Source organism: Camelina sativa, chromosome 18 (assembly GCF_030686135.1).
Source record: "Camelina sativa cultivar CO46 ecotype springtype chromosome 18, ASM3068613v1".
Taxonomy (NCBI): domain Eukaryota; kingdom Viridiplantae; phylum Streptophyta; class Magnoliopsida; order Brassicales; family Brassicaceae; genus Camelina; species Camelina sativa.
Window position 1 is genome coordinate 1,805,015 of NC_141897.1, and position 15,639 is coordinate 1,820,653.

Below are 15,639 nucleotides of genomic sequence, written 5' to 3' on the forward strand. Positions count from 1 at the left end.
ATATTTTAAAAATGTTAATATAGATAAGTTATGCGTTTATTAAGTGATTAGTAAATGTATAAGAAACGCATCTGATTACCAAACTGGGGAAACCCAATGGTAAAAAGAGATTTGTGCTAATTCCTAAAGCCCTTATTCCCAATGTTTAAAGTTTGAACCCTATGTTAGGTTTATGACGACCTAGAACTCTCTAGTAGTCTAAAAGATCGATATTTTGCCAAAAGGTCTCTGTAACTTTCTTTTTCCAAAGCGTGACTGTGTGTCGTCCATGATGAATTCTAAAGTCTGATTTCCAAAGTTAATTTTATAATCTGGTTTAATTCCACAAAGATGGATAGAAATCGGCTTTGGTATACACTATACAGAGTAATTCAACAAAATCTATTTTGTTAGCTTGCTGCACACGTTTCTCTGTCAGCCCTGATTCTAAAATCAATAGGATGGTCAAAACAATTGAATTACTGAATAAATTTTACGTAGTTAGGATCATAGATGTTTCTGCTTCAGAATATAGCTTCTCAGAGAAATGTTAAGGCCATGAGCAAGGGAAACATGTTATTTGTTCGATATGGAATAATCTTAAATTCGATTATAAAGTGAGACCGTGTCTTTCTTTGCTGTATAGTAATTCCTCAATTCCTCACGAGCAAGTTGCTAAGCTTAAGAATTCTTTGAAAAGTCTTAAGAAGGAATGAAGATTGAAAGACTCCACCAGCCAATAAATGTTATCTTGGAAACAAAGACCCAAAAAGGATAAGACTTGAGACTTAAGAGGCTATGACACATTTGCTCTGTGACCATGTGCAGCGATGACTAAGACATCAAACTGGAAACATCAGTCAAGTTGCGTCTGAAAAGTCTGAGAACCTTCGGCCGTCAGTCTTTAAAGCAGATGTACTAGTCTAAATGATTAAACTTGTGTGGCAGTGATTAAGTCAAGCTAGCAAGAGAAACGTCCGAGAAACAGTAGTGATATTGCTACTCAGATGCAATGTTAATGTTTTATATAAACGTCTCACTACTTAGATCTTATATTATCAATCTCCCAAATCTTGGCTCTTAGTTTCCTCCTCCCATTCTCTCTCTATGGCATCTTCATCTGCTTCTCGCAATTGGCTATATGATGTTTTCTTGAGCTTCAGAGGGGAAGACGTCCGCGTTACTTTCCGTAGCCACTTTCTCAAGGAGCTCGACCGCAAACTGATCACCGCTTTCAAAGACAATGAGATCGAGCGAAGCAAATCTCTCTCGCCAGAGCTTGTACAAGCAATCAAGAATTCGAGGATCGCTGTGGTAGTTTTCTCCAAAAACTACGCTTCTTCAAGCTGGTGTCTTAACGAGCTACTGGAGATTGTCAACTGCAAAGATAAAATAGTCATACCAGTTTTCTACTGTTTGGATCCTTCCCATGTGAGGCATCAAATCGGTGAATTTGGAGAGGCCTTTGAGAAGACTTGCGAGAGACATACAGAGGAAAAGAAAAATGAATGGAAGAAAGCGTTGACTGATGTATCTAATAGGCTTGGATTTCATTCCTCCACCTGGTATTAATGCTAATTCACTATTATGTGCTTAATTACATACATGTTTAAATACAATATAATTGGATACATGTTGAAATAAAATTGTTATCTTTCACCTTATTAGGGATAACGAAGCAAAAATGATTGAAGTAATAGCCAATGATGTTTCGGGTAAACTGCTTTCAACTACACCCAAGGATTCTGAAGACCTTGTTGGCATCGAAGAACATATTGCAAAGATGAGTGTCTTGTTGCAATTGGAATCTGAGGAAGTGAGGATGGTTGGTATATGGGGTTCCTCCGGGATTGGTAAGACTACTATCGCAAGAGCTCTGTTTAACCGGATTTCTAGTCGGTTCCAAGGTAGTATTTTTATAGATAGGGCTTTCGTGTCTAAGTGTATGGAAAATTATGGTAGGGCCAATCCAGATGACTGGAACATGAAGTTGCATTTACAAAGAAACTTCCTATCTGTAATTTTGAGGAGAAAGGACGTTAAGATAAATCATCTAGGTGCAGTGGGAGAGAGGCTCAAACAAAGCAAAGTTCTTATAGTTATTGATGATTTGGATGATCAGTTCGTCTTAGATGCTTTGGCGGGCAAAACACAATGGTTTGGAAGTGGGAGTAGAATCATTGTAGCAACGAATAATAAGCATCTTTTGATTGCCCATAAGATTGACCGTATTTATGAGGTTCGTCTCCCATCTGAGGATCACGCTCTTCAGATATTTTGTCAATCTGCTTTCAGGAAAAACTCTCCACCTGAAAGTTACGAGGAACTCGTAGTTCAAGTAGCAAGACTAGCGGGTAATCTTCCTTTGGGTCTAAATGTGTTGGGTTCGTATTTGCGAGGGAGGGATAAAGAGTACTGGATGGATATGTTGCCAAGGCTTCAAAATAGTCTAGATGGTAAAATTGACAAGACACTGAGATTCAGCTATGATGGGTTAGATAGCGAAAAGGATAAAGCCATATTTCGTCATATCACATGTCTTTTCAATGATGTGGACGTCACAGACATCAAGTTGTTGCTCGCAGATAGTAACATGGAAGTTAATATTGGGCTAACACATCTAGTTGATAAGGCACTCATCCATGAAAGAAGGGGTAAAGTGAAAATGCAACCCTTGCTACAGGAAATGGGTAGAAATATTGTGCGCATGCAGTCCATTGACGAGCCTGGAAAACGGGAATTTTTGGTGGATTCAAAAGATATATGTCATGTACTCAATGCAGGCACTGTAAGTTTTTTTCATTTATTTATTTATAAAATGCTCGTTTCATTACTCAATATATGCCATCTGTTCATAAACGATGAATTGTATGGGTTTGTTTCTTTCTCATTAATATCATGCATATTTATCAGGGTACTGAAAAGGTTTTAGGTATATCACTGGATACAACTGAGAACAAAAAGTTGGATGTACATGAGAGTGCCTTCAAAGGGATGCCTAATCTCCAATTCTTAGAAATTGATTTGTCGAAGGAATTGCACTTGCCTGAAAGTTTCGACTATTTGCCCCCTACTCTCAAACTATTGTGCTGGCCCAATTTTCCAATGAGATGCATGCCTTCTAGTTTTCGTCCCGAAAACCTTATCAAGATCAAAATGCAGGAGAGCAAACTAGATAAGCTGTGGGAAGGAGTTGTGGTAAGTTTTCAGAGTAATTTCTTTTGTTATTATCAAAATGATCAAGGAGGTCACAATATAATGCTTCTTATTTTAGTGTTTTTTTTGTTAATATCTTCTGAGCTCTGTGTTTAATTGTTGTTGCGTACAGTCACTTACATATCTAAAAGAAATGGATCTGTCGGGATCATCAGACCTGAAAGAAATTCCAGATCTTTCCATGGCTACAAATCTCGAGACACTTAATCTTGAGGATTGCGAGAGTTTGGTGGAGCTTCCTTCCTCTATACGTAATCTCAATAAACTGTCGGAATTATTCATGAGATCGTGCACTAGTCTGGAAATAATTCCAACCGGCTTCAACCTTAAATCTCTCGATTACATCAATTTCGATGGATGCTCAAAGCTGAAGACTTTTCCCGAATTCTCAACCAACATCTCAGCTCTCTCTCTGTTAGATACAAACATTGAAGAGTTCCCTTCTAATTTACATCTCAAGAATCTTGCAGAGCTTAATATATCGAGTGATGGGAAAGAATGGGAAGGAGTGAAGGTATGTAGAAATTTTAACATCTCCGAATTGTATATCTGACGTATAACAATCTCTGAAAACTTAATTGTTGATTTGGTTCAGCCGCTTACGCCCTTCCTGTCGATGCTGTCTCCCACTTTGAAGTATTTGAGTCTCAGCGATATCCCAAGTTTGGTGGAGCTTCCTTACTCATTTCGGAATCTCAATCAACTGAAGAGATTGACCATCACAAACTGCACAAATCTGGAGACTCTCCCCACAGGAATCAACCTCGAATCTCTCGAATACCTTTGTTTCAATTTATGCTCACGGTTGAGGAGCTTTCCTGATATCTCAACCAACATCTCAAGGCTCGATCTAGTAGACACAGGGATTGAAGAGGTTCCTTGGTGGATCGAGAAATTCACTAACCTCACTGAGCTAAGAATGGGATATTGCAGCAGGCTAAAATCTGTATCCATGAACATTTCTAACATGAAACAGCTTAAGAAAGCTAACTTTTCAGATTGTGGGGCATTGACTAGAGTTGATTTAAGTGGCTATCCAAGTGGGATGGTGGAGATGTTGGAAGCCTCCTCTTGTCTTCTTCCTCATAGTTGTGTCCCCAAAGTTGAACTCAATTTAATGGGCTGCTTCATCTTGGATCCAGTAAATGTCCTTCGCCAACAATCATTTACTATCAACTCCATGAGATTTTCAGCGGTAGAACAAGAAGTGCCATCATATTTCAATCACCGTACTAGTGGAAGCTCCTCTCTGACCATTCCTCTACTTCACGTCCCTTTCTCCCGACCCTTCTTCATGATCAGAATTAGAGTTGGCCTAGTGACAACTAATATTCGGGAGCGAGTACATATCATGGTAAAGTGTGAGTTCAAAGACAGATTTGGGATCAGCGTTGATTATGACAGAAGTGATTTTGTAGTTCCTGTTTATTACCCTGATAGGAAGGTAGACGACTTAACTATATTGGACTACTGTATCCCTCTAAACGAAGATAATGCTCCTCTACCTCAATGGAACTACGATCATGTGGCTATCCGGATTAGGCAAACTAAAGGTAAAAGTATCCGTATAAAAGGATGGGGTGTACAGCTGGTAGACGACTGTTCATCACCGGAGAACCGACTTGGTAATCCAGACACTACTCTTCCACATGTTTCTGAAACCGAAGAAAGACTTGTGCAGTCTGGATTCTTCCACCGTCTAAAGAGTGGGTTACGGTTTAGATGGTAGTTTCATACCATGCTGATCAGTTTCTTTATTTATTCTCTTTGTGTTTATATTATAAGCTGGGCTTACCATTGGTCCAGTTAGATATTGTAATGATGAACAGCTTCATCTTGTAAATTCAGACAAAAATTTATGTTCACGCCAAACGTGGTTTGCAGCAACATGTTCAAAAAAAGCCGCATCTTTGTGAAGACGACAGATGCAGAGACACATTGAGGAGCAGGAAACGAAACAGAGCAAGCAATCAGGCCTAACTTGAATATAAACCTAAGCTATGCCAAGCCACTAATTTAGTGAATTTGTGTTTCGAATTCCGATGAAAGCAAGCAATAGAGACAAATGAGACTGAATACGTTGAAGCGTCTAGAGGCAGAGAAAAGAGGAAACAAATAAAAAATAATGTTCATACCAAATGAGCTTTGCTAAGTTTGCAGCAACATGTTCAAAAAAAGCTGCATCTTTGTGAAGACGAAAGATGAAAAAATCTCAAGATAATACTTTGTTGATGAGAATGTATTTTTCCAGGCCGGGAGTTTGAATACTGCATCGTAGAGACACATTGAGGAGCAGGAAACGTAACAGAGCAAGCAAAAGATGGAGTTGGCTTGAATGGAATCAACAAAATTTAGCAAATTAAAGGGCAAAAAACAATAAGACAAAATGCAAATGAAGTGATATTTTCTAGTTTTATAAAATGGATCATTTTTTTCATTCACCAAAACTTACAACACAAAACTAACCAGAGTGAAGATTTGGGAGGACTTGAATATGCCAAAAGGGAACCCAAATCCACAACAACATCTTAATTCTAATAACTACATACATGTTTCACACTTACAACCAGAGATGAGAAACCGATCAAACTTCATGATTGGTTTGAGCAGATGTGGGAGGAGGAGGGATCGCTTTACCACGCCCCATTGTGAACCCCCTCGTCCCGTCAGGCATTCTCGGGCCAGGTGGACGCTTTGAGACCTCTATGGGATGATGATTATGATGGGAAGATGATGAAGTTGATGGTGCTGTTCCATGTCCTGTGGCAAAAAATACAAAAAAAAGTTGGTTTTAATAAATATTTTCCTCTCCTTAGGTACAAGAAGTGGAATGAAATGGACTTTCTCTAAGAAAAATACCAAATCCGTTACCACCTTGATGATTCTGTCGCCTTCCTTGTCCTCCACCTCTGCCTTTGTTTCCATTTTTCTCCTTCTGATGATTGCCACCATCCTGAAAATGGTTAAAAGACAATACATAATTATAGACAGCTTTCTTGGATCCTGAATAATGGCACAGCGTTGAAATAAGTCGTGAAAGGTGAGATCAAATAATAATAGTATTAAGATGGAACTTACATCATCAGCAGGATTATCAGAATGATGGTGACGGTGAGGCTGATGTTCACGCGTCTTTTTGTTCTTCTCTTCACCAATTTGATCATGAACACGGCCTGTAGTATCCTTATCTTTATCGACTTCCCTCCTAGCTGGTCTTCTCTGTGCAAACTTTCCCTATGATGAATAATTAATCGATTAACAAAGTTATAATCTGTTTCCATATGTGTTTAAATTAATGGATTCTTCATAGATTACTTACTGCTTGTTCAAGAAGCTTAACTCGCAACCCATTTCTCCAGTCTTGCTCATTATTTAATGTAGCTGCCTGCACCGAATAGTAAAAGTTGCTAACCACACCGATTCCTTAGAAAAGAGAAAATATACTGGTCTTAAGATTTTTTTGACACTCACCGCAATTTCTGCTGCCTCCACCGTTTCATATTCCACAAAGGCATGTAACTATAGCCAAAGAAGAAGAGGCTAATTACTTACACATAAACATACAACTATATGCTTGTGATTACAAAAAAGAAAGTTCTCCACGAAGTTTCATACCCTGGTTCTGATGAATTTTTCCTTCTTACAACCCTTCTCTGGTTCTTCAGCAGCATTTGGATCACATATGGAAACACTTTTTATGCTACAATTGCAGAAAAATGTTGATTAGTATGTAGGATGGATAAAACAGGAGAAATGAGTAACTAGATAAAAAAGAAAGATAGAGCCATGGCACACCTTCCAGCTTTACCAAATATCTCCCGAATATTCTCGTCTGAATGATTCTCAGGCAAATTTTCTACCAAAACAGTGAAAATCTATGGAGCACAAATCAGTAACAAATACGCTACAAAGGAAGCAAAAGCGCAACACAGTAGTCAGAAGAATCATGTTTGAGGCAATAGGTACCTTTGGATCCCTGATCTCAGGAAGAGGACTCAGCCGCTTTACCTTCTTCCCATCAGAGCTAACAACCTGCAGGTTGACCAAACAGATTCTCAACCTCTGTATATGATTTGACATTTCGGAAGCAATTTGATTACTCCAATAACTTCCAAGAATACTACTTGTAAGTTGTAACTACTGCAAAAAAGCTTACAAGAAAAGATGACTCCTTTAAGGCTGATACAATCACAGCGTGGTCTCGTGTAAGCTTCTTCATTTTATGAAACGTAGCAATGGAAGCAATAGGAACTGCACAATGAAAAGAAAGCCATTGAAATTGTTCTTAACAGTTCCACACTCCAACGGCTATGAAATTATGAAGCTAACATAAGCAAAAAATTACTATATTCCATAAACAAGTAATAATTTTTCAGTAATTCGGATTTAGCCAACTAAAATATTACTTAACATGGTTTTGCAAGAAAAAGTTTTGGTCCATGAAAGCACCCACTATCGTATAACAGATGCAATTTCTCTATTCAATACGTAATGGTCACAAAGTTTCATACATTCAATGATACATGCTTTCAGATACCAGAAAGTCCGTAACTACATAAGCATATCCTCAAAATTTGGTCTCAGAAAATGGCATAAACCACGGGTCTAATGCCTATTCCTAAAAAAAATACTCCTTTGCATGGTTTTGCAATAAAAAGTACAGGAAAGTAACCACTTTCGTATATCAGTGGCAATTTCTCTATTCAATACGCAATGGTCACAAAGTTTCACACTTTTCAATGACACATGTTTTCCAGTATCAGAAAGGTCATAATACAATAGCAATACCTCAAAGTTGGCCTCAGAAACTAGCATAAAATCAAGGGTCTAATGCCTAATTCCAAGTGAAATAAAAATAAACTCACCAAAACCTTTCTTGTTTCTCTTCATAGCATTCAGAAGAAATTTGTCAGTAGGCAAATTCTCATCACTAAAGTAGTATTCAACCTGCAACCAAGTAAAACACACACTAGATTCAGCAATTTACCTTACAAAAGAACTTACCAATAATAACCCCAAAACCGTAAGAATGTTCTAAGGATTTCAAAATTTCTCAATCAATGTTGTCTATTACAAAGCGAAACAAAAATCACTTGCCTGTCTAATAATCTTCTTCTTCAACTCATCGATTGAAACAACAACAGCAACGTCGGTCTCAACCAGATTATCACCTTCGCCGTGATCCTGATCGCGATCCTCGGCGCTATTTCGCTCGTGGTCAAAATCATCATCCGACGGAGATAAACAAGGTATCTCGGAGGGAACAACATCATCGGAAGATCCAGTAACTGGTAACGAATCAACTTCATGTGACGGCGATTGCGATTGGGAAACATCCGCGGTGGCGTCTTCTGGTGCCTGGAGTGGAACGGCGGCGGGGATGGAAGGGGTTTCCATGTTGCCGGCGGAGCGAAGAGGAAGAGAAGACATAAGACTCGCCGGAGAAGAGAGAAGAATCGTCACGCTCTCTCCTCGATTGCGTCTTTTTGAGTCTCTTCCTCTTACCTCTCAGCCGACGCGCTTCTCGCTTCTCCAAATTTTATAATGTTTCAAAGACTTTTTCCTAAACGGTCAAAGGGCTAATTTCGTCATTTTGGTACTAAACGGCGGCGTATTGGTTAGACACTTGATTCGAGGTAACTTGATGGGTTTTGATCTAGTAGCCTCTCTTTCAAAGGCTTTCATTAGCCCGATTTTCTTTAAAAGGCTTTGTTAGCTATCGGTTACTTTTAATACCTACAGTTAGCATATCTAGAAATCAATTTTCGTTTTTTTCTTATTAAAAAAAAAAAAACATTATGATACTAATGTAAAAGCTTCTCTATTATGTGGTTTAGTTAGATGGCTTCTTACAAAAAATAATAATAATAATAATATGATATTAAAAAAAAAGGAGTGAAGAGGGATTCTTGAATAAGAACTTTTAAGATGCTTTTAAAAGCTCCATGAAACACATTCATGTTTTTCATATATTGGTTTAGTTTTAAAAATTTAAGGTTAATTCTATAACTAAATTATGTTAAAATAATCAAATTTTATATATTTTTTTAAAAATAGAGGTTCTTATGGATGGAGATGCTAAAGTCATTAATCCAAAAGTATGAAAAGCAGGAGGACTTCATTTTATATGTTCATATGATATTTGTAAAGTCATTAAAAATTATTTTTACTTATAAATATTCTATTCACTTATAAATTATTCTATTTTTATGTTCATGTGATATTTTTATATAACATTTGATATTTTTTACATATTTAGTTTATTACATGATGTAAGATCCAATGGTGGAAAATTTGTTCAACAGAAAAATTTCTTGTAGCCTAATTCTAAGAAAAATATCGCCAAAAATGAATATGGGAATTAGTGCTACCACCAATATGACTATGAGAACATCAATAATAATAGTTGAAAGTGTTTTGATTACTAGCAATTAGAATTGATGTTAGAAGTGATGTTATTCCAATCCAAAGTGTTTTGACGGTAGCAGTAATATTAAAACTGAGACAATCTCAATCCAGACGTTAGTCTTGAACCTAAACCACTAATTCGATTGCGCGATTCTATAAGTTTTTAAAATGAGCCTCAAAAAGCAATGTGAAAGAAGAATACATATATGTGTTTTTTTACTTGATTGTTTTTTCTCTTTTCAACATTTGTGTTAGTCACTAAAAAGGTAAAAAAAAATAAAAAAATAGTAATTGGCAAACATAAACTTTGCCAATAAAATATAACTCATTTGGAAGAGAAGTGTTTTATTTAAAAGATAACTATGAAAGATAGTAATATAAAATGAACAAAAAATTACAAGAAATTAACCAAGAACAAAAGTAACAATATAAGAAAAAAATCAAATTTATGATATGTTCCATTTTCTATATAAAAATGGTATATCACAAAACATATAGCGATACTATTTAGAAGAGAAAAAAGCTTCAACATTAATCTAAAATTGTATATCACGATACATGTATTAACTATTGTATTAAATATATTACAAAAAAAAAAAACATATATCCCAAAACAAATAGTGATTCGCAAACATAAACTTTGCTTTAAAAGATCATTTACATGGAGATTACCCAAGGAAAAGAGAAAAAAATAACAATTTAACGCATAATCTCTTGTAATCTTATTATATAAAATTGGGTTTTGAAAGTTAGCCATTAACAAGATTTTGACATGTGTAAATATTAATAGTTAATAGGTAGAATTTGATTACAATAAAAATAAAATATTTTGTTTTTAAAAATATTAATAATGTAAAAAGATAATTATCAAAAATTACAGAATTTATAAAAAAACAAAGTTTTTAAAATAATTATAAGGAGATTTTAGATATATATATATATATATATTTCATAAAATTCGAAATTCTAATATTATATTTTAATTTTAAGTTATTAATTCTAAAAAAATATAGAAAAAGGGATTAAGGAAAATTTACATTTAATTATTAAATCTAAATTTTAAAAATACTCACTTCTATATAAACGTAGGTCATATTTAAATAATTTATTCAAAACACTGCTTTCAACTTTGTCTAATTGGAATATTTTTTTTAATGGGAGGAAAAAAAATTCTAATTTTTTTAAACCAAAATTTTTTCATACTTTCTTCTTTTTCAACTGGGAATCTTATTATATAAAGTTGGGTTTTGAAAGTTAGCCATTAACAAGATTTTGACATGTGTAGATATTAATATTTAATAGATAGAATTTGATTACAATAAAAATAAAATATTTTGTTTTAAAAAATATTAATAACGTAAAAAGATGATTATCAAAAATTACAGAATTTATAAAAAAATACAAAGTATTTTAAATAATTATAAGGAGATTTTATATATATATTTCATAAAATTCGAAATTCTAATATTATATTTTTAATTTTAAGTTATTAATTCTAAAAAAAATATAGAAAAATGGATTAAGGAAAATTTACATTTAATTATTAAATCTAAATTTTAAAAATACTTGCTTCTATATAAACATAGGTCATATTTAAATAATTTATTCAAAACACTGCTTTCAACTTTGTATTAAGGAAATTTTACATTTAATTATTAAATCTAGATTTGAAAAATACTCAATTCTATATAAACGTAGGTCATATTTAAATAATTTATTCAAAACACTGCTTTTAACTTTGTTTAATTGGAATATTTTTTAATGGGAGGAAAAAAAATTCTAATTTTTTAAACAAAAAGTTTCTCATACTTTCTCCTTTTTCAACTTGGAATATGTAATGTTAATATGTTGGCCCAAAAAAAGATAAATATATGCGTCCTCTTTTCCTAATATTGTATTTTAAAATTTATTATAGTATTTTTAGATTATTTTCTTTAATTTATATTTTTGTCTTTTCATTATTTGGGATTCATATATTACCGTGCCTATAATTTTATTTTTTTTCTTTAATTATACCAAATTAATTTTCTTCTAATTTATCAACCTTGATTGGTTTGTCATAAACCCTTCTTTTTTTTCAAACATAAATATTACCATTATTCATTCAATCCCAAAGAGAGATAACGAGTAGAAGCTCATCAACCTAACAGATAGATAAAATAGCCAAATTAAACACAATTTTACAACAAACATAGATAGATAGATTGGAAAAACATAAATCATTGTTGACAGATCCATAGGAGCTTAAAGACGGTGACACCCTGGTATACAAAAAGGTTTAAAATAATTGATTTGGCCACATATGTCATCAAAATGCAATTATTTTTTCGGTCAAACTTCATGATGGGTGACCTTCCTAGAAATGATTGTCGGAACTGTGCGAGTGAGAACAAAACACAGAAATTTGTTGATTTGTAGGATCAGTAAACAAGTTTTTAAAGTCTCCCAAACGTAATAAACCGGCCATCGAATATGAGTGGGTCCACGGACCGGGAATAGATGTAGGGCCCACTTAGGAAGGTGGGCCCATGGACTGTGAGTGGACATAAGCTCACTAATCAAGGTGGTGGTTGAGGCGTTACAAAGACAGATGCTACATCATGGTGTGTCAAAGACACTTCCACAAATATATCGGGAAGTTTAATATTAGTTACTATCAAAAAGATTTTATGATGTTGGAAAAATGTTTTTACTTTCATTGGTTGTTAGAGCAAGCCATTTTGAGATAACAAAAAGACGTGAACATTTCTCTCCACATAGGAGGAGGGCAGAGCCGAGGTTCTCTCTATGGTGGTGATGGTTGGACACAAGGTTATCTCCTTAAGGAAGGAAGGTGGAGGAGGTTGGACGCAAGGTTATCTCCCCAAAGGAGGAAGGTGGAGCCAAGGTTCTCTCCATGGTAGAGGAGATTGGACACAAGGTTCTCTCCATAACGGATGAGGGCGGAGCCGAGGTTTTCTCTATGGTGGTCATACATTATTTTGATAATACATCATCGATTAGTATATTATGCAATATATAAACACAATAAGTCAACTATTTTACTTTCACTTCTGCATAGTTACTTTCACGAATACATTGAGAAATTTAATATTAGTTACTATCAAAAGATTTTGTAACATTATAAAAAAGTTTTTTACTTTCATTGGTTGTCGGAGCAACCCATTTTGAGATAGAAAAAAGACGTGAACATGTTCTCTCCACACAGGAGGAAGGCAGAGCCGAAGTTGTCTCTATGTGGAGAAGGTTGGATAGAAGGTTATCTCCCCAAGGGAGGTGAAGGAAGTTGGACGCAAGGTTATCTCCCCAATTGAGGAAGGCGGAACCAAGTTTCTTTCCATGGTGGAGGAGGTTGGACGCAAGGCTCTCTCCATAAGGGATGAGAGTGGAGTCGAGGTTTTTCTCCATGGTGGTCATACATTATTGTGATAATACATCATTGATTAGTATATTATGTAATATATTTTTATTCAAAATGTTTTTTGAGCCAACAATTTTAGTAAATAAAATACTATACAGAAGTGAAAATAAAATATTGTAGTTGGCTTAATGTGTTCATATTCACATTTTCTAGGTGGTGATAAAGAATTTATTTGTAACATAGAGTATATTTAGATGTAAAAAATACATTTTTAATAGTAACATACATAAAAGATTCGTAAATGGATATAAATCAATGTATTATAACAAAATAAAATTTATTAGTAATATACAACAAATTTTAATATATTTTTATTAAATTTAATTTAATTTAAAAAATTTTAAACCCGGATATCGGGCGGATCCTCATCTAGTATATATATATATCTAGATCAAATCATGAATATTTATAATTTATCTACCATAAGAAGAAATAAAATTAGCCCTACTTGATCATGATAAATTTTGTATAATGGCACTTGATGGGCTTGACTTATCCCCTTCAAGAAGAATTACAATAGCCCAATATTGTTCATATATTTGTATTATGAAAATAATAAGTGAGATTGCCAAAAAAAAAAAAAAAAACAATTGTAGCTTCGGGCTAAACGTGTATTTTTATTGTATACTAATAATGTGTAGGCATTGTAGTACTTGATTGTATATATCCAATGAAAATAAATTTGTAAGTGTTGGTCATACGAAAAACGATAGATATAACATATTTCTAAATGATGTGACTAGAACGTTCATTGGTTTGGATTTGAACCCTAGACGATTAGGACATGAAAGAGAGCAACTAATCTATAGAACACTCGTATTGGAATGATGACTCGGAGATTGAAATTTTATAGTCTCTCTTATCAACCACTTAAAACGAATGTTGATCTACACACTAACATATCATCAAAATATTATTTACCTTATGACCGCTATGCATGTCGACACTGACCAATCAAGAGTGATTTGTTAAGTATAACACTATCAATTTGATTTCCCATATAAAAAGACGAATCATGTAAGCAATAATCACTTTTACATTTGAGATATGTACGTCGACTATGCATTATGCAACATAATTCGTCGAAATGATTGTACGTAGAGGTTTTTAAGAGTGTGAAGTACTATTTAAAAACTAAGTGAAGACCTATTCTAAAGGTCTTGCCACAATAAATAGAATTTGATATAGCGAAAAGTAAATACTAAATAACTATAGTTGTTCAAATTTATAATATTATCAAGTGAATTCCCCACTTCATCCTTGTGTTGTGTATATCTAGTTTAAAGGGAATTGAAGATAAATTTGGACCAAATGAATTTCAAAGTAAATGAAACACACTATAGTTGCATGGCCATGTAGTTTCTCCTCGATTGCCTTAAGATGCGATTGGCTAAGTTATTTTTTTGGTCCACATTTGGTCCTCCACCAAATAAATGGGAACATTTATATTCTATACTCTCTTTCTACAATTTGTATGGAGTCCATATCAAGTACAAATTCTTTTACTTTTGGTTGTAAATGATAAATACATTGTTTGATCAAGATTGTTATTATATAATATTATTTTAATGACTAAAATATTAGTTTCTTAGGCATCTCATTGCTTTTTTTTCCTGAACACGATCAATTTATATCGTACACACATGTTGTTTTTCTTTTCTAAATTAGAATATTTGATGTAACAACACTAAATTATCACTAGCAATATAGATAATATTCGACATAATCAAGTACTAATTTCCTATGAAACTTCAAAGACACTTCGGACCGTACGAGAAATCACAAATGAAAAGAATTCATTCATATGATTCATATGAATAGTTTTATATACACGGTTAATTCTTCTAAGAAAATCAAAAGTTGTAATGCAATATTTTCATATTTGTTGTGTATAATGTGACAACGTTTCAAAAGATAATAAACAATGCTTATTCCAATTTTTCGCGTAGATATATATGAGATATGCATGCAGTACATATTCCGATTTGTAGTGCTTTTTTGAAAACAATTTATCTTAGAGAAATTACAAAGAAAGTAACAAAGAGACTTTTTGCTAAAAATATAGAAAGAGACATTAAAATTCTGTATTCTCTAAAAGTTCAAACAACAAAAGGGTTTTAGAAAATCATTAGGGTTTTACTGTTTCAGTCTTAAGAGACTTGTAGTACTCTCTCTCTTTTGTCTTTGGTCGTCTCAAATTTGGTAACCAGTCGAGCTGACCATATCCAAAACCTATACTCATACAGCCTGACAGCCACGTGGAAGCCACGTGAGACTCAGTGTTCGAAACTGTCATCACAAGAAGCCCCGAGGGCAAAATAATTCATACTGATGATTTTTTCATTGCCATCATTGTTCTAAAACTTGCCTGATAATAGGGGCGAGAAACGTCGGTGTCGAAATAATAAATATGGGACAAAAATATAGGAGGAGACTATATATAATAATTTTTTGTTTTTGTTTTTGTTTTGGACCTTTTGGTGGAAGACTATAATAATGTTTTTAGTAAGGAAGATTTGTACAATTTCGCATTTGTTCTTTTTAATTTTTTTTGCATCTAATTTCGAAAATCAGAAGCCCTCTCACTTTTTTTTTTTTTTTTTTTTTGACTAGAA

At 33.9% G+C, this 15,639-nt stretch overlaps 2 protein-coding genes across 6 annotated transcripts; one reads left to right on the forward strand and one right to left on the reverse strand.

The window, feature by feature from the left end:
• Positions 1-732: 732 nt before the first annotated feature.
• LOC147921362 (protein VARIATION IN COMPOUND TRIGGERED ROOT growth response-like) lies at positions 733-5,067 on the forward strand. 2 transcript variants are annotated; one of them, XM_087499809.1, is made up of 6 exons: positions 872-1,544; positions 1,648-1,832; positions 1,942-2,767; positions 2,893-3,177; positions 3,308-3,709; positions 3,791-5,067. In XM_087499809.1, the coding sequence occupies exons 2-6, from the start codon at positions 1,813-1,815 to the stop codon at positions 4,922-4,924; spliced, it is 2,667 nt and encodes an 888-aa protein (XP_087355935.1). In that variant the 5' UTR covers positions 872-1,544; positions 1,648-1,812; the 3' UTR covers positions 4,925-5,067. The 2 variants fall into 2 exon arrangements, with proteins under 2 accessions (XP_010481471.3, XP_087355935.1); XM_010483169.3 differs by having other exon boundaries at positions 733-1,544; positions 1,648-2,767.
• A 539-nt stretch (positions 5,068-5,606) lies between these two features.
• On the reverse strand, positions 5,607-8,794 carry LOC104760274 (la-related protein 6A). 4 transcript variants are annotated; one of them, XM_010483175.3, is made up of 11 exons: positions 8,293-8,794; positions 8,061-8,142; positions 7,352-7,446; positions 7,162-7,227; positions 6,991-7,070; positions 6,811-6,895; positions 6,667-6,714; positions 6,515-6,580; positions 6,274-6,429; positions 6,070-6,148; positions 5,607-5,955 (listed from the first exon to the last, which is right to left on the reverse strand). In XM_010483175.3, exons 1-11 carry the CDS (start codon positions 8,623-8,625, stop codon positions 5,780-5,782), a joined length of 1,266 nt encoding a protein of 421 aa, XP_010481477.2. In that variant the 5' UTR covers positions 8,626-8,794; the 3' UTR covers positions 5,607-5,779. The 4 variants fall into 4 exon arrangements, with proteins under 4 accessions (XP_010481477.2, XP_010481474.2, XP_087355936.1 ...); XM_010483172.3 differs by having other exon boundaries at positions 6,055-6,148; positions 8,293-8,760; XM_087499810.1 differs by having other exon boundaries at positions 6,274-6,423; positions 8,293-8,731.
• Between the last annotated feature and the right edge of the window lie 6,845 nt (positions 8,795-15,639).